This window comes from Bos grunniens, chromosome 2 (genome assembly GCF_055505025.1).
Source record: "Bos grunniens cultivar Pamir isolate PY7600 chromosome 2, Bosgru_T2T1.0, whole genome shotgun sequence".
NCBI lineage: Eukaryota > Metazoa > Chordata > Mammalia > Artiodactyla > Bovidae > Bos > Bos grunniens.
Window position 1 is genome coordinate 100567469 of NC_141166.1, and position 19887 is coordinate 100587355.

The 19887-nt window shown below is 39.8% G+C and overlaps 1 protein-coding gene across 19 annotated transcripts in view; it reads right to left on the reverse strand.

The window, feature by feature from the left end:
* Nucleotides 1–19887, reverse strand: part of PLA2R1 (phospholipase A2 receptor 1) — a 143608-nt gene that overhangs the window by 97289 nt on the left and 26432 nt on the right. For all 19 annotated transcript variants that reach the window (XR_015146920.1, XR_015146949.1, XR_015146921.1 and 16 more), the window contains exons 3-4: nt 16283–16456; nt 2693–2866 (exon numbers count right to left, since the gene is read on the reverse strand). Coding sequence is in view for 12 of the 19 variants with exons in the window: in XM_086355531.1 (XP_086211657.1) it covers nt 2693–2866; nt 16283–16456 (348 nt within the window). In the remaining 7 variants the exon portion in view is untranslated. The remainder of the gene's footprint in view (nt 1–2692; nt 2867–16282; nt 16457–19887) is intronic.

The window sequence follows — 19887 nt, forward strand, 5'->3', positions numbered from 1 at the left end:
AGATTAGTGCATTCGTATCACAAGGCTGCAGAGCCTTCTGTGATAGGGCATCTCAATACAACAGTGGAAAACTAGAACCAAAACCTTTAAGGAAAGAGAAAAAGGTGTTTTATAATTTGGAGATACCCTAAATCACTATATAGCATAACATTCGTGGGCCCTGCCCTTCCAAGATTCTGTGGCATAAACATGAGTCTCTTCTTAATGTCTGTTTGGTTAGTCCTTCCAATAGCTTTGTTGTTGTTGTTGTTTAGTTGGTAAGTCATGTCTGACTCTGCTACCCTGTGGACAATAGCCCGCCAAGCTCCTCTGTTCATGGGATTTCCCAGGCAAAAATACTGGAGTGGGTTTCCATTTCCTTCTCCAAGGGATCTTTCCAAATCAGGGATTAAACCTGAGTCTCCTGCTTTGCAGGTGGATTCTTTACCACTGAGTCACCTGGGAAGACCACCATTTGATTAAATCATCTATCTGGTGTCATCATAACAGGAGAGAAAATGAAAGATGGATTGATAAGATGGAGAAATTTCCACATTTCATATTGGGGCAAGTGCCAAGTGATGCTTTCAAGTAACCTACTTAAAATATTTAAGTATTAATTATTCTTATCTTAGAGTTATTTTGAATAACCTCTCTTTTAACAATACATAGAAAATCATTGTGTAATTTCTAAGCTGTGTTTAAAAGTACAAAAATAGTCTATTTAGCTTCACAAGTAAATGGGCTCACAATTCTATAATAATAAATTCAAATTTAAATTTCTTTGGCTATTTCTTGACATTTGTGGCAGCTTGTATAATTCCTTGTAACATGGCTAATGTTCATCAGCAATTAACAAGAAACAGTAGACTATTCTCATCATTAAAAAATACCTTAGTCAAAACAAGCTTCCATCTTTATGAAAAGACTTCTGCTTTCCCAAACAATCTCCAAAATCTAATCATAAAATTGTGGTATTTAAATCAAAGTCTCTGACATATCTTATTTATTTCATCTTTATTCAAGTTTGATGAGTAAGTCCAAACCCTCTTATTAGATATTCCAGCAATTAAAATAGATAACAATTATAATTCATAAATAGTGCATAAAGTTTTCTATGAATACCATTAAAGGCTAATATTGATATTGGAAATGTTTTTTTCCTGCAATATGACTCACTCAAGTTGAGTTTCAATGATAATTTCCCACTTTTGTATGTCTGTGGAGAAAGTGGCCGATATATACTGTTCACACATCTGTTAAAATTCTTCTGGAAGGTACTAATGACTTTCAAAAGCCTTAAAATGTGCTTCCCCTTCCACCCAGTGAAGCTACTACTACAAACTTACAGAGAAATAATTGGGGATCTATGCACAAAGGTATGTGCAGGGATGGTTTTCAATAGTGATAAAGAAATAAAAACAAAGAATTTTATCCACCTATCCCTATCTAATACTGGAGATTAGCTAAATATCACTAACCTGAATCACTATGTAGCCACTGAAACTTATAATGTAGATCTTTATTTCTAGACATGGACAGATGTTCATTATACACGTAAATTACACAAGCATTTGTACCATGGTTGCTGTTAAGTGGTCAATACACACTGAGAGTTATGTGTGCCAGACAACAATGCCAAAAAGTAGGCATTGTTAATATTTTCATTTGATAGAGGGGAGAAGTTGAGGCACAGAGAGGTTAAGTTATCTCTTTAGCCCTGCTATTAAGTGATGGAGGTGGGATTCAAACCCAGGCAGGCGGCTCTTTGGTCCCATCTCCTAACCTCTGCACAACTGCCTCATGTTTTTATTCAATATTATTTGCCATAGATACTGTGGATGTATGCATACATGCATTTATGTGAGTTTTTTGCGGGGAAAAAAAATGACTATCTTTGGATTGTGGAACTATGAGAGATTTTTCTTTTGTTTTTCTTTCTGTATACTTGAACTTTTAAAATTATCCTTTGAATAATTTTATTATTGTTATTTTAGAATAAATACGTGCAATATAATTTGAAAAAAAAAAGTCAGAAACTTTTAATGAAAGTGGCTAATTTTGTGACACTTGCAAATGTTTCCAAAAAAATTGAAATTGCTCTATGTACATATCTACAAACATTTAATCTATAAAAGAGAAGTAAGAAGAGAGTTTAAGTGAGAGGTAAAAAAAACAAGACCTAACTCATTAGCACTCTTTTGACAGTTTGTGTTATTATTTTGTAGTGTTAGTTAACACGTGTGTACTTTTGCTTTTCCAATCAAATTTTGAGTTCTTCGGCATCCACCGGAAAGCCCACTACATACTGCACATAGTGACAGACAGGTAAAATTTAGTTTAATTAGTAAACAGCTTATATTAATTAATGGAAACAGAATGGCTAAGATCTCCACCAAAGGAGGAATTTGGACTTAACTTCAGAAGTCTCCCATAGTCACTTGTTAGAGCTGCAGATTCTCCTAGGTCCCTTGCTGTGACCCCAACTTGTCTTTTCCGAGGTGGAGAAAACAAGAGAGACATGGCCAGGTGTCAAATGGAATGGCCCAGGGTTCAGGTTAAAATTCCGGGTATGACTTTGGACCATGTTAATAAAAGAATATTTTCCAAGGGACTTTTTTTTTCCAGAAGACATCTTGGCATACATGGACATAACTGTAAACAACATCATTTTAATTGTACCAACATCAATGTGCATTATACACCTACTTACTCCTTATGAAATTTTCTTCAGTCTCATCTGCAATACTTAATAAAGCAGCTCCTTGCATCTGGCATGAAGAATGAGCCTCGCTCCAGGACAGGGAGGAAAGCAGATTGAATTGGTAGCAAATGCGTGAATGGAGATCCTTCTCCCAGACTGCATCGCAGCCCACCTCTGTGGATGCTGAAAACAAAATCCATTAGAACTTTATATCCTTCTTTTATCTATACAGTGATATACTTCTGAGATTAATTTGAATGTCATGATTCCAACTTGTAATTCCTAAAACTTCAGTGCTCTTATCTATTCTTGGTTAGGTCTTTATGACAAAAAATCTGTATTGTTTTCCCACTGGCGCTTTATGGTAAAACTTGTTCAAGATTTAAAGGAAATTCAATAAATTATCAATAAAGAAGCTCTGACCCTTTCTGGGAAAATGATAGTAGCCATTTTTAAGAGAAGTAAATATAAGTGAAGTCTTTGTGAAAATAACATCTGAATTCTTTAAAAAGTAGACAGAACTTTATACTGAAAACTGTATGAATTGAAATACTTATTTAAGATAGATGCAAATGCTCTTTCAGGAGGCTTTTCCCTGCAAATACCAAAACACTAGACAGACTAAAAGGGATAAAGTAGAAATAGGAGTCTCTAATGAACAGAAGTTTTCAAATAAACACTGAGAACAGGAACATTGATATTTAGTTTTAGAAAGTTCTTTCACTGTAAATCAACTTCTGCTGTTGTTCAGTCACGAGTGGTGTCTGAATCCTTGCGACATCATGGACTGCCAGGCTCCTCTGTTCTCCACTAATAATTCAATTTTTAAAAATGTTTTAAAATTCTTTCAATCAAAAGGAGGAGAAACAAAATCCACTTGCAAAACACTGGCCAAGTGTTGAGTAGTTTGCTTTAAAGTAAATTTAACAAAGTATGAAACATGGATCTGAACTCTGAAGTTTCTTAAAATGACAGAAAATGAAAGCAAAAGTATGTTTGATGAAATTTTAAATCAAACCTCAAGGTGAACCTAAGCAGTCATAGTAATTACCTGAAATCAAACTCAGCCAAAAATTTTCAGAATGTAGACAGTGTGAACTGTGCAACAGCAAGAGTATAACTTATGGTCAGGCAATCTGCTTAAATCTAGAACAATCTTTCCCAAAGTGCAATCCACAGAGTATTACAATTTTAAGAGCTCCCCAAGAGAAGCTGGGATGTAGTGCATATGTAACCTCCTCTGGGGAATTCACAATGTACACTAGCATAATAAAGGCTCTGAGAAGTTCTCTAGTAAAGAAAAGGCTTGCTTTTAATTCACTATACTTCAAACTTATTTGACAGTATGAAATCTTTTTTGTTTGCTTTCTTTTTGACACAATGCTTAGTTAGATGGCTCCCTTGGGAATGCAGAAGTTTGTTTTCATGTCTGGTTGCAACGTGCCTTCCCCAGTACTGAGTTAGTGAATGAGAAGTTATTAAACATAAATATATTAAATCTGAGATTGTCTACCGAGTTCCCTGACCTACACATGTATAGAAGGATCCAAGATTGAAGGAGAGCAGAAGACAAGTCTGTATCACCGAAGAAAATGTGTAGGAAAGGAGAAGGGAAGGAGGATGCTTCTAGTAATCATCTTGCTCTGATGTTTGAAATTTCCACGTTGAGTCTGAGTCCTTAGAGACCATTTCCAGTTAAAAAGCTAAGCCATCTGTGAGATGGGACACATGCTAAGCATTATCAGACTTCATTTTAGCCCTGTTCATCCTGTGTGAGAGCTGAGTCCATGAGAGAAGAGCGGGGTGGTGCTTCATTGTGCATGAAAATCATTTAGCAGACTTCTGAAAAAACCACAGATTCCTGGTTCTCATTCTCAGAGATTCTGAATTGGTAGGTCTGGGGTGGGATTCAGAAAACTGATTTTCAAACATATTCCTGATGCCACGGGTCCACATTCTAATGCAGATGGTCCACAATGCAAATACTGGGAAACACAGGCTTGAAAGAAAACATCTGAAGGACTTCTAAGAAGTCCTAACATCTAAGAAGAGCAGGTACAAATAGCCCCTGGCTGCTAGAAGATGAGAGGAGGTCAGAAGAGGAGACTGGAGAGAATGTCAAAGGAGAGATCTGGGTACCCGGGACGTGCCTCTTGTCTCCTGCCTTGGGGAAAGTTTCGATAACGAGTCCTAACTATAAGCCTCCAGGATAAGCCATGTCAGGATAAGAAAAGGCCTGATGACTCTTCAGTCGATCTTGTTCCCATTTTTGCCAAAAACTGGCAAGGAAAGGTCCTACCCTTTCAACAGCACATGGATTGAGCTGCGTAAACACAGCCTTTGGCAGAAACCTGAATTCTGTACAGCAAAGCCTGAATTCGATACCTTAAACAGTTAAGATAAAAGGCTTGCAGGTGATCTGTCTGTGCTACAAATTGCCCAGCTCAGTTTTGTTAGTTTTTCCTTGGCTTGGTGTTATCTGTGCTAATTCTTAAAGTTAATCAAAAGGAATATCTCAAATGTTTGCAACAGATGCCCCTAATCTTCTAACAAGTCAGCCCATTTGTCATTGAAATTTGAACTAAATATAAGAATGTACACTTCTATGCAGTCAGTCCTCTCTTTGCTCCTCTGGATGGCTTGAGTATCACTCCACGAATCTTATTTGAGGATCTTATGGTAACAAATGGAATGGAAGTGCCACCCTGGGCCTGGGCACTGTGATGTGCTCTTCTGATCTCCCTTCAGGACCAAGCTGTATTTCCCCACCTGCCAGCAGACACCTCTCCTTCAACGATTGCCTTGGCTGACGAGGCTCATTGCCCAATGTCACCCTCCCTTCTCAAAAGCAGCTTGTAAACCATGATGGTCACCACAGAGCTATAAGACCCCTCCTCTCACCCCAACCAGGGCCAAATACAGCTTGAGAACTCCTTGTGGGTCAATCTGGGGGTTGCCAGTCCTGCATCACAGTCCTGAGCAATCCTGCTTTCTTCCTTTCCTTTCCATATGTATCGAGCCTGAGACTACTCCCCAAGAGACCTCCTGCAGGTTCATCTTGGCCTCTAAGACTACTTCCCGGAACCCCTCCTGTCAGAGGTTCCCATCTTGGCATGAGACATCTGCATGTATTTACTTTTAATCCTCTTGCTTTCTTCATAACTAATTTTTATTTTCAAGCCACTGAGAAAACAAGATTGAAGGCTGGTACTCTTACTTTTTCTCCAAAAATTCTAATGTAAACCATCATATTTCTTTGCATCTTTGGTTGTCTTTATATCATCTCTTCTGTCACTAAATTATGAGCTCCTTGAAAGAAACAACTATGTCATATATATCTTTGTATCTCCTATTATTTGAAGAAAGATTGCCAAAAGTCTTTTTTGCAAGATGCTATAAATAGGTGATTTTTTTTTCCCCTTTCAAAACACACTTCTTTTCTAATGAACTGAAGTGTATTCAAGTCAATACTGATTTTATTATAGATCATGACTGAGATGCAGCCATTTCTCCTTCTCTATTAGTATGGCTTTTTTTGTCTTCCCTAAGGATACAGCTTTGCCATTGTCCCACGTATACTCTTTCTTGCCACTTAAAAAAATGGTTGAATTCTTACAAAGCAAACAAACAAAAAATACACATACTATTAGAGCAACTCCGAGCTACAAAGTTACTATTTTCTCTCTCTTTGGTCTTTTATATACTCGGCACATAGTTACTGAATATCTGTTCCCTGCAAAGTGTGTTGGTAGTAAATCTCCTGTAAAAGGGATACCAAACCAAGTCAGGACTTCCTGCTCCCAGTGCCATACAAGCTCCTTGGTAGCCCTGATCGCAGTTGAAATTAAATGATGCATTATGTGATTGCTTATTGATTGTCTGTTTTTCCTCATAAAATTAAGTATCAGGAAAGCAGTACCATGTTCCATCTTTTTCCCCATCAGTGCCTAAAGGTAGTTGGGTAAGGAGACTATGATATCAAAGGAAGATGAGAAGCGGTGACCACAAAAGAAGGAAGAAAACTAGTAGGCATGGGCCCCAGAAACCCAAGGAAAGAGATAATATCAGTTTTGTTACTTATTGTCAAATCTTGGAGTACAGTGAGGCCTAAGTCATTAGTAACTTTCTGGAGCCTCTTTCAGCAGATTAACCCAATCATTTGCCTGCTCTGTGCCTGCATCCAACTGATGAGCACTGCCAAGAAAAGTCATCTGATTGATTCATTATCAACCACCCCTGAAACTTCCTGGAAATGTGACCAGTTTTCTCCAGTAAGCTTGCTCTCCCAGCAGCCACCATGTTCATTTCACACCTTTCCTGTTGTCCGAACTTCTCACGCCTTCTTCCCCTCTTCCAAGTCCACAGGTCTGGGCTGGTTACTCCTCATATTCCCCATCACTTAATCCATCAACCTTCTTGGACCTGTACTATGCTCTCTTTCTTCTCTCCTACGGAGAAGCTGTTTTTACATCCATAAAAGGCTAGTCCATCCATCTAGGATCTGGACCCCACTTCCTTCTGCCTTCTGAGAGACCATGTTTATTTCACCAATTGTTTCACTTTCCTGCATCTTCAACCTCTTTCTCTTTGATCATTTCCAGATGCACTCAAAGATGACTTAGTGTCTCTCACCTTTAAAAAACAAGAAACAAAAAAACTCCTTCCCTTGGCTGCCCCATCCCAGTCTCTGCCTCTTCTCTACCTCTGTTAATCACATAGTTTCATACATATGCTGTCTCCAATTTCTCATCTCCCATTTACTTTTTAAAAAAAATAGTTTTGCTGAGATACAATTAACATGCCATATAACATGCCATTTAAAGTATAGAGTTCAATGGTTTTTAGTATATTCAAAGCATTGTGTAGCCATCACCACAATCAAGTTTAGAACACTTTTGTAGAAACCCAGTATCCATTAGCAATCACTCCCCACTTTTCCCTCAGTCCTCACCCCTACTCCCAGTTTGAGACAACCACTAAACTAGTTTCTGTCTCTATAGATTGGCTTATTCTGAAAATTTCACATAAATGGAATTGTACTGTGTGGTCTTTTTGTGACTGGGTTCTTAGCATAATGTGTCCAAGGGCCATCCATGTTGTAGCATGTACCAATACTTTATTTCTTTATATAGCCCAATAATATCCCATTGTATGGGTATACTATGTGTTATTAATGTATTCCTCAGTAGATAGACGTTGGGTTGTGTCTATTTTTTGGCTATTATAAATAATGTTGTTATAAGCATTTGTGTGCAAGTTTTTGTGTGGACATGTGTTTTCATTTTTCCTGGATAATTAGCTAGGAGAATTGCAGGTCATATGGTAACCCAATATTTACCCTTTTAAGGAACTGACAGACTGTTTTCCAAAGCAGCTGTATCCTTTTACAATCCTTCCAGCAGTGTATGAGAGTCCCAATTTCTCTATATCCTTATCAGTGCTTGTTATTTTAGTCTGTCTTTTCGATTGTGGCCATCGTGTGAGATGTAAAGTGGTATCTCACTGTGGTTTTTGTTTTAATTTCCCTAATGGCTCATGATACTGAGTGCTTTTCATTGGTTATTGGCCATTTGTCAATCTTTTTTTTTGAGAAATGTCTATTCAGACAATTTTACCCATTTTTAAATTGGGACTTTTGTCTTTTTATTGAGTTATAAGCTTTCTTTATATATTCTAGACATAGGTCCTTTATTAGATATCTGATTTGCAAATATTTTATCCTATTTTGTGGGTTATCTTTTCACATTCTTGATTGTGTCCTTTGAAACACAGAATTTTTAATTTTGATGAAGTTCAATTTATCTATTTTTTTCTTTCATTGCTTTCATTTTGATGTCATATCTAAGAATTCATGAAACTTTACCCCTATGTATTCTTCTAAGAAGAATGAGTTTGAGTAAGCTCCGGGAGTTGGTGATGGACAGGGAAGCCTGGCGTGCTGCAGTCCATGGGGTCGCAAGGAGTCAGACACGACTGAACTTACTAACCGATTCTTCTAACAGTTTTATAGTCTTATCTCTTCCATATAAGTTTTCAAAATCTATCTTGAGTTAGTTTTTTATATGGTGATAGACAGAAGTTCAATTTTATTCTTTTGGATGTGAATATCCAGTTTCCCTGTACCATTTTTTGAAAAGACTATTCTCTCCCCATTGAATTGTCTTGGCATCCTTGTCAGAAATCAAAAATCATAAGTGTGGGCCTCTCAGTTTTATTCCATTTTGATAATTTTCAAACTTTCCATAAGTTTTGAAATTGAGAAATCTAAGTCCTCCAATTTTTTCTTCTTTTTCATTGTTATTTTGGCTCTTCTGGGTCCTTCGAATTTCCATATGAATTTTAGGAAGAGCCTGTCAATTTCTGCAAAGGAGTCAGCTAGGAATTAATAGAGATTGCTGTAGCAGTGCCATCTTACCAATAAAAAGCCTTCTGCTCACATGAACACGGGATGTCTTTCCATTTATTTAATTTTCTTTAATTTCTTTCAATGTTTTGTAGTTTTTAGACGTAAGTTTTTCATGTCATTTGTTAAATTTTTCCTAAGTATTTTATTCTTTTGGATGTTAGGATAAATGGACTTCTCTCTCTTTGTTTGATTTGTTTTCTTAATCTAATTTATGGATTGTTCATTGCTACTGTACTAAAGTACAATTGACTTTTGTATATGGCTCTTGTGTCCTGTGAATGAGTTTATTAGTTATAGTAGTTTTTTAGTGGATTCTTTGGAATTTTATATATCCAAGATCATGACATCTGCAAAGAGAGATAGTGTTACATCTCCCTTTCCAATCTGGAACAGGGACCATGCTTTGAGAAACACTGAAATAAAGTTGGAGAAGATTGGATGGGAGGCTCCAGAGTCCAGGTGGGGAGATTCGCCCTCGGTAGGAGGAGGACCACTATTGCTTGGGAGGGAGAAAATAGAGATGGATCCAAACCACGGTAGGCTTAAAGAGCAGGCCTGTGAGCAGGAAGTTGTCAAAACTTCCCCTCTGAGGGATCCTATTTTCTTTGAAGTTGGCTCTTAAGAGTTTGGAAGGAGAATGTAGGGCAAGGTTAGAAAGTCAGGGGAGAAGAAAGATTTATATGGCCCTTTGGGGAGTGAGATAGAAGCTTGAGAAGAGAGATATACTGCTGATGAAGCAAAGGTTGGTAGTCATACATCTAAATTGGTACCAATCTGTGCTATCATTCAAATTACTGATAAAAACTGTATCAGGTGAATGAGGTTCCAGAGCAACGAGCCTGCCAGGCTTTTCATGGACCCATGAAAATCCATCCATGGGACTTTCCAGGCAAGAATACTGGAGTGGGTTGCCATTTCCTCCTCCAGGGGATCTTCCTGACCCAGGGATCAAACTCGTGTCTCCTGTGTCTCCTGCACTGCAGGCAGATTCTTTAATGCTGAGCCACTGGGGAAGCCTTCACCCAAAGGCTGGTATCCTAAAAATATCTCAAACTAACTAAGCCTGACTCTCCAGCTGTGTAAGACATACAATCAGGACAGACATAGTATGACTCAGAATCACCTCTAAATAAAACCAGAGAGATTCCTTTATGTCATCCTCGTTCCTGAAGATCTATAGCAACAGAAGTTTTATCACATCCCTCCCTGCTCGTGTGTTTTAGTATGTGTTTATTAGGACTAAATTTACACTGTGTTCACTTACAATCAACTTTTTAAAAATAAAGGCATCATTCTACATTGAGATAGTAAAAAATTTCTGAATAAGAAAGATGAGATACAGGAGTATGAATCTTTGCTTTAATCTCTCTGTCCTGTCCACTTCCTGACCCCATGGAAAAAGCAATCAGTGTGCTCAGATTCCAGTCTCTGGCACATTATTTTGAGTTATGCTGGCTACCAGGAACCAAAAGTAAAAGAAAGGAAGAAAATTGGAACTGTAATTTAGCATTGTACAAATAAATATTCTCTCTGCTGGTTTTGTGAAGGGCAAGAGAGTTGGAATGTGGCAGGCTGTCAAGTGGAGGATGTTTCTGAACTGTAGGAAGCTGAACAAATAGTCCAGGGATCTAAAAGCCCTGGGCACCACTAAACCCAGGCTTCCATCTGGGAAATGATAACTGGCTAAAAGTGACAGAGGATGGTGACAGTGTTCTTTGGAGAATCTCAAGGTGTCTGTTGTTGCTGCTGCTGCTAAGTCGCTTCAGTCGTATTCAACTCTGTGCGACCCCATAGACGGCAGCTCACCAGGCTCTCCCGTCCCTGGGATTCTCCAGGCAAGAACACTGGAGTGGGTTGCCATTTCCTTCCCCAATGTATGAAAGTGAAAAGTGAAAGTGAAGTCGCTCAGTCGTGTCTGACTCTAAGCGACCCCATGGACTGCGGCCCACCAGGGTCCTCCATCCATGGGATTTTCCAGGCAAGAGTACTGGAGTGGGGTGCCATTTCCTTCTCCATCAAAGAGACTAGTATAGTTTAAAAAATAGTATTAGGGCTATGTGAAATACATGTTACTTTTATTAATATTTGCTTATTTACTTTCCTAAAACAATTTTATTGTAAGATGTTTGAGTTACAATATTGTGCTGGTTTCTGCCATACATCAACATAGATCAGTCATACGTATACATATATCCCCTCCCTCTCGAGCCTTCTTCCCACTAATGGAGAGAGTAGCATGGAAACAGATACACTAACGTATCTAAAATAGATAGCCAGTGGGAATTTGCTGTATGACTCAGGGAACTCAAACCAGGGCTCTGTTTATTTACTTTTAATAATGACATCTATTGGAGATGGAAACGGAAAGAGAAGATGATGTAAAAAATGTGACATCAGACTCAAGGATCTAAGGAGTGTAGGGATTACATGCACATATTCCTCCACACAGACATTCAGAGACATTCAGATTCAGATAGAGAAGGCTAATGATCTGACAGTTAATAAATAATGAAATACTTTCATGCTGATTGGTGAAGAGCTGCTCTCCTGAGCTCATCAAGTGCCTCTTGCTGCCTCAGCATCCCCTCACATTACAGCAGATAAGGGGCTAATACCAGTAGTGGGTGTCCAGGACTCCAAGCCTCCACATTAAGGTCTCCACTTAAATTGGCCAATAGTCCATACCAAATTGGTTGCTAAGTGTCTTAATATCACCCCTGTATATAGATATTATGTGGAATTACTTGCATGTTGATCACCTGGGCCATTTGTTAAAAATGTAAATGCTCACTGCATCTCCAGGACTGGACAAGGATCTACATTTTAAACTATATGATTCTAGAGCATCCTATCAAATGTAGTCTCCATTTCCAGGCATGGAACAAATCTGTCTGTCCTGTATTCCATCTGGGCCAAGTTCTTTGGAGAGAGGAATCTAAGTCCTAATGAGAGAGTCATTTCCTAGGCAGGTTGATAAGGAGTCTAGGGGTCCCCAAGGAGAGAGGGGTCTGGAATTCTCAAGGAGGAAGAAAGGACAAACTTTTTTTCCTTCTCTATATTCCTTAGGATTATATAACAATAATGTATCCTGCCTGAGGACCGTCTCTGAATTAAACCTTCTGGCTAATTCTGTTATCTTAAAATGTAAATTATGTGAGTAGGTCTGGTGAGGTCTTTACAACCTCCAGACATTCTTTGGATTCATTGGAGAGTATATAACTTCATTGCTAACACTAGCAAGCGGGTACTCTTTCTGCCCCCTTCTGATGCCTATGTCAGAAGCTTTCTCTATCTCCTTTATACTTTAATAAAACTTTATTACACAAAAGCTCTGAGCGATCAAGCCTCGTCTCTGACCCCGGATTGAATTCTTCTCCTCCCGGGGCCAAGAATCCCGGTGTCTTCGCGTGATTCGACAACAACCTTTCACTAACGCTATGCTTAATTAGTGCTGGTGACAAAGATGATAAAGAGGAAGGATCATTGATTCAGAAGCACATGTTGAAAGGATGTTAGACCTAATGGTGACATGATGATGGTGGTGGTAATCCTGGTGAGTACTAAGTACTATGATAAGTAGCTTAGATGCTTATCTAATGAAACTGATCACATGGGCCACAGCCTTGTCTAACTCAATGAAACTATGAGCCATGCCATGTAGGGCCACTCAAAACAGACAGGTCATGGTGGAGAGTTCTGACAAAACGTGGTCCACTGGAAAAGGAAATGGCAAACCACTTCAGTATTCTTGACTTGAGAACACCATGAACAGTTACGAAAAGGCAAAAAGATAGGACACTGAAAGATGAATTCCCCAGGTTGGTAGGTGCCCGATATGCTACTGGAGAAGAGTGGAGAAATAACTCCAGAAAGAATGACGAGATGGAGCCAAAGCAAAAACAACATCCAGTTTTGGATGTGATTGGTGATGGAAGTAAAGTCCGATGCTGTAAAGAACAATATTGCAACAGGAACCTGGAATGTTAGGTCCATCGGTTCAGTTCAGTTCAGTCGCTCAGTTGTGTCCGACTCTTTGCGACCCCGTGAACTGCAGCACGCCAGGCCTCCCTATCCATCACCAACTCCTGAGGTTTACCTAAACTCATGTCCATTTAATCAGTGATGCCATCCAACCATCTCATCCTCTGTTGTCACCTTCTTCTCCTTCCTCAATCTTTCACAGAATCAGGGTCTTTTCAAATGAGTCAGCTCTTTGCATCAGGTGGCAAAAGTATTGGAGTTTCAACTTCAACATCAGTCCTTTCAATGAACAACCAGGACTGATCTCCCTTAGGATGGACTGGTTAGATCTCCTTGCAGTCCAAGCAACCGTCAAGAGTCTTCTCCAACACCATGAATCAAGGTAAATTGGAAGTGGTCAAACAGGAGATGGCAAGAGTGAATGTCGACATGTTAGGAATCAGTGAACTAAAATGGATTGGAATCAGTGAATTTAACTCAGATGACCATTATATCTACTATTGTGGGCAAGAATCCCTTAGAAGAAATGGAGTAGCCCTCATAGTCAACAAAAGAGTCCGAAATGCAGTACTTGGATGCAATCTCAAAAACAACGAATGATCTCTTCATTTCCAAGGCAAACCATTCAATATCACAGTAATCCAAGTCTATGCCCCAACCAGTAACACTGAAGAAGCTGAAGTTGAACAGTTCTATGAAGACCTACAAGACCTTCTAGAACTAATACCCAAAAAAAATGTCCTTTTCATTATAGGGGATTCAATGCAAAAGTACGAAGTCAAGAAATACCTGGAGTAACAGGGAAATTTGGCCTTGGGGTACAAAATGAAGCTGGGCAAAGGCTAACAGAGTTTTGCCAAGAGAACACACTGGTCATAGCAAGCACCCTCTTCCAACAACATAAGAGAAGATTCTGTACATGGACATCACCAGATGATCAATACCAAAATCAGATCGATTATATTCTTTGCAGCCAAAGATGGAGAAGCTCTATACAGTCAGCAAAAACAAGCTGACTTGTCTGTGGCTCAGATCATGAACTCCTTATTGCAAAATTCAGACTTAAATTGAAGAAAGTAGGGAAAACCACTAGACCATTCAGGTATGACCTAAATAAAATTCCTTATGATTATACAGGGGAAGTGACAAATATATTCAAGAGATTAGATCTGATAGACAGAGTGCCTGAAGAACTATGGACAGAGGTTTGTGACATTGTATAGGAGACAGTGATCAAGATCATTCCCAAGAAAAAGAAATGCAAAAAGGCAAAATGGTTGTCTGAGGAGGGCTTATTTATCTGAGAAAAGAAGAGAAGTTAAAGGCAAAGGAGAAAAGGAAAGATATACCCATTTGAATGCAGAGTTCCAAAGAATAGCAAGGAGAGATAAGAAAGACCTCCTCAGTGATCAATGCAAAGAAATACAGGAAACAATAAAATGGGAAAGACTAGAAATCTCTTCAAGAAAATTAGAGATACCAAGGGAATATTTCATGCAAAGATGGGCACAATAAAGGACAGAAATTGTATGGACCTAACAGAAGCAGAAGATATTAAGAAGAGGTGGCAAGAATACACAGAACTGTACAAAAAAGACCTTCATGACCCAGATAACCATGATGGTGTGATCACTCACCTAGAGCCAGACATCCTGGAATGTGAAGTCAAGTGGGTCTTAGGAAGCATCACTATGAACTAAGCTAGTGGAGGTGATGGAATTCCAGCTGAGCTATTTCAAATCCTAAAAGATATTGCTGTGAAAATACTGCACTCAATATGCCAGCAAATTTGGAAAATGTAGCAGTGGCCATAGGACTGGAAAAGGTCAGTTTTCATTCCAATCCCAAAGAAAGGCAATGCCAAAGAATGCTCAAACTACCACACAATTGCACTCATCTCACACACTAGCAAAGTAATGCTCAAAATTCTCCAAGCCAGGCTTCAACAGTATGTGAACCGTAAACTTCTAGATGTTCAAGCTGGATTTAGAAAGGCAGTGGAACCAGAGGTCAAATTGTCAACATCCATTGGATCATCTAAAAGCAAGAGAGTTCCAGAAAAACATCTACTTCTGCTTTATTAACTACACCAAAGCCTTTGACTGTGTGGATCACAACGAACTATGGAAAATTCTGAAAGAGATGGGAATACCAGACCACCTTGCCTGCCTCCAGAGAAATCTGTATCCAGGTCAAGAAGCAACAGAACTGGACAGGGAACAACATACTGGTTCTAAATCAGGAAAGGAGTATGTCAAGGCTGTATATTGTCACCCTGCTTATTTATATGCAGAGAACATCACGCGAAATGCTAGGCTGGATGAAGCACAAGCTGGAATCAAGATTGTCAGGAGAAGTATCAATAACCTCAGATATGCAGATGACACAACCCTTATGGCAGAAAGCAAAGAACTAAAGAGCTTCTTGATGAAAGTGAAAGAGAGAGTGAAAAAGAGAAAAGTCCTTGCAGCAACGAAGACTCAGCAGAGCCAAAAATAAATAAATAAGAAAGAAAATAGAAGATACATATAAACATTCCCCAGTACTTAAGGACCATTGGCAACTTTTAAGCTAAATGAAAATACAATAAAAAAATACAGTACTTACTGACAAAATATTTAGAACATTGAAGCTATTACTGGACCTTGAAAATCAGGTTAAGTAGAGAAAAAGAGTTTAAAGTTATAGCTAGAAACTGAGTAATAAGGAAAGGGAATCACTGTTGAGAAATACTGGGAGGGCAACTGTGATTTTAAAAAGATCATCAAGGGCCAGCTGATGTTTGGGCTTGACAATGAGCAGGACAAGCAATCAGGACTTGGATAGGTGAAGGAGCTCATAAGAAGGAGTGGACTGGAAGGATAGCAAAACTTCATATGCATTCAGTTTTGTTTTGAAGTATCCGGCCTGGAAGCTGGAATTAATGAAATCACAGAGTATTAAAATTTGATTCCAGTTAAAGCATATTTATGCACTGAACTTAGTGAGGAATGACTAATTAATATCTTTGAACTTAGGGGGAAAAAAGCAATATACATCAGAATTGTCTTTTCAAGGCAAAAACAAACAAAATCAAAATCTGGTTAAGTGGATTCAGCAAGCTTATTCAGACTTCAATAGCTCAATCTCAGTGCTTTTCTTTGGATATAATAACTTTCTAATCATCCTTGATTCATTCGTGACATATAGGGAAGACTAGATTTTATTCTTACTAGGATCTGGGCAAAATCCCCACTTCTCGTCTCTTTCGTATCGGCTGGTAGTGGCACACCACAGCAAGTTGTCTTCCCGTCCTTCCCGGGTACATTCGTGGTGCCACTGCTGATTGTACTGGAAGGGGAACATGCACGGAGTCCCATGGGCATTCCCTTTGATTGTGTACAAATCTAAGACAAAAAAGAGGACAAAGTCAAATAAGTAGTATGGCAACTTTATCTTTGGAGACTGTCATAGCACAAATGCATTTTTTATTGACCGAAAATCTACACTGGGCAAGGCCCTCACTTTACCGTGGTTAACCCTTAAGACCTCAATGTCTAGTGTGTGGAAAAGTACAAGGCTGAGTGCTGTGTTCAGGGAAATGCTGATACGTGGTTTGTTTTGTATGTTTATCTCCTTGTTTGTTTACTATGATGCACTGTTTCAGTGTTTCCGTGGTGGCTCAGTCGGTAAACTTCTGTAATGCAGGAGACCCGAGTTTGATCCGTGGGTCAGGAAGATCCCTTCTGAAGAAGGGAATGGCAACCCACTCCAGTATCTTTGCCTGGAGAATCCCATGGACAGAGGAGCCTGGCGGGCTACAATCCATGGGGTTGCAAAGAGTCAGACATGACTGATTGATCAACACTGCTTCAGTAGCACACATATTTGTGAATGGATAAGAAGAAAAAAATTACTTATTATTTGTATTTAAGTATAATTGCTTTTTAGTATTGTGTTAGTTTTAGGTATATAGCTTCAGATTTTTTTACAGTATAGGCTATTACAAGATACTGAATATAGTTGAAGATTTCACTTTAAAATATCTTCCAGTCCCCAAGTATATCAGTCAGCAGCATCTGAATCTCGAGTTTCATAAGTATTTATAATTTATTCACTCAACAGATATCTGTTGAGCATTTAATGTGTTCAGCACTGGGTATTATGATGTAATAGTGACCAAATGAGTAAATTTCCCTTTCATATGGAGCATCTGTTTGAGTGGGCAGAAAAAAAAGAGAAAGAAAATATATAGATAAACTTGTAATTTCAAGTAGTGATAAGTAACCATGAAGAAAAATAAAATAGGATAAGAACAGAATGACTGGGTGTATGTGGTGGGGGTGTGGTTTAGTCACTAAGTCGTGTCCGACTCTTTGCAACCCCATGGACTGTAGCTTGCCAGGCTCCTCTGTCCATGGAATTCTCCAGGCAAGAATACAAGAGTGGGTTGCCATTCCCTTCTCCAAGTGGGGGTTGAAGGGGCACTATTTTTGATAAAATGGTCAGTGAAGGCCTCTCTGAATAAGAATTTGGGAAAGTGAGGTTCAGGCCTCTGGACAAGAGTTGCTTTGGCAGAAGGAAGAGCAGGAATGCGGGACCTGCATCAAGACCCACGTGTGGTCATGAGGGGAAAGCAGGGAAGCCCAGTGGGCAGAGGACCAGGGAGGCACTGGGGTGTCGGCTCACAGAGGGCCAGCTCTGCCATGATGTGGACTTCGGCTTTTACTCTGAAGGCAATAGGCAGTCATCAGAGGGTACTGAATGGGAAAGCACATGATCAGATTTCCATTTTTAAAGACACACATGGTGCAGTGTGGCAAGCAGATTGTACACAGAGAGAAGGCAGAGTGGATGCCCGGCTATTGGTCCCAGAGAGGGGGTCTGGGAGAGAGATGGCCACGCTGAGCGGCCTGCTGGCTGCGTTCTCAGAGTATTCCAATCATTGGTCATCCCTGGCCTTAAGCAGGAGGCAACAACTTTTCGTGAATCAACTGGGACTTTCTGTAGAGAAGGGGATCAGTGTGTGTGCGCTTAGTTGCTTCAGTCGTGTCCAACTCTTTGCGACTCATAGACTGTAGCCCTCCAGGGTCCTCTGTCCATGGGAGTCTCCAGCCAAGAAAACTGGAGTGGGTTGCTATGCCACCCTCCAGGGGATCTTCCCAACCCAGGGATTCAACTCACGTCTCTTATGTCCCCTGCGTTGGCAGGCAGATTCTTTCTTTTTTTTGGCGTTTGACCTGTTTCCCTTTTTTTTTTTTTTTTAATATTTATTTTCTTAAAAATTAATTTATTTATTTTAATTGGAGGCTAATTACTTTACAATATTGTGGTGGTTTCTGCCATACATTGACATGAATCAGCCATGGGTGTACATGTGTCCCCCATCCTGAACCCATCCCATCCCTCAGGGTTGTCCCAAAGCACCGGCTTTGAGTGCCCTGTATGCATTGAACTTGGACTGGTGATCTGTTTCACATATGGTGATACACATGTTTCAATGCTATTCTCTCCAATCATCCCACCCTTGCCTTCTCCCACAGAGTCCAAAAGTCTGCTCTTTATTTATATCTGTGTCTCTTTTGTTGTCTCGCATACAGGGTCATCGTTACCGTCTTTCTAAATTCCATATATATGAGTTAATATACTGTATTGGTGTTTTTCTTTCTGACTTACTTCACTCTATATAATAGGCTCCAGTTTCATCCACCTCATTAGAACTGATTCAAAGGAGGTTCTTTACCATGAGAAGGGGATCGGGGCCACCGTCAATAAAATCAGCGGGTCCTGGAGTGAAAGGGCTGACTGTAGAGATTCCCACCCTCTCTCACAATCGGGAGGGGTGGGGTGGGTGATACAGTTTGGGGCGTGGCACTAGCCTGAGCTCACCCCATATCGCCAGCCCTAGAGGTTTGAGCTGTTTGGAAACTGCTGCTATTCCAGGACACATCTTCTGCCTTCTACCTAGTCTTCCCCTGCATGCATTGTGAGTGCGGGTATTTGGCTGAAATGTTCACATGAAACAAAAAGCCAAATTCTTCCTTGGAACTGGAGATTATTCAGAGTGCTGGTTTGCAGCACTTGCTTTATTTTAGTGAGTCCTGAAAAATGGCTTACTCTTGTCTCTGTGTCTCTTTACTCATTTCTTGTAGGTACAGGAGGAAGTCTTGCTTTAGATTTTAGGAGCTCCTTTCTCTGCTTCCTACAGTTTTTAGAAGTCGAAGCTCTTATTGAGGCATTATTCTACAAAGTACCAGAAGGGCAGGGACCATTCCTGTCTCGCTGGCCTTTGTAAATCAGATGCGAGCCCAGAAATAGTCCGTGTTCCATGAGTGTGTGAAGGCCAGTGAATGGACGGATGAATGACTGAACAGAGCTACATTACAAAACCTGACAAACAGGTTTGAGGGTTCAGAATTTCAGAAGTAAGCAGCTGTCTTTGTCTCTTTTTCTTTGTTTTAAAATGCCAGATATCACAGAACTATGGAAAATGGAAACACCACCACTTACCTGCCACCAAAACCACGCTTTCCTACTCCCTTGTTTGTTGCTGATGTTGCTTAGTCATTCAGTGTGTCTGACTCTTTGCGACCCCATGGACTGCAGCCTGCCGGGCTCCTCTGCCCATGGGATTTACAGGCAAGAATACTGGAGTGGGTTGCCATTTCCGTCTCCAGAGGATCTTCCCAACCCAGGGATCAAACCTGTGTCTCTTGCGTCTCCTGTGTTAACATGTGGATTCTTTACCACTGAGACACCCAGGAAACCCCTCCCACTCCCTGACACACAGCAAATAATGTCTGACAACAGTCTGCCTTTAACGCCTTGACATGCCCAC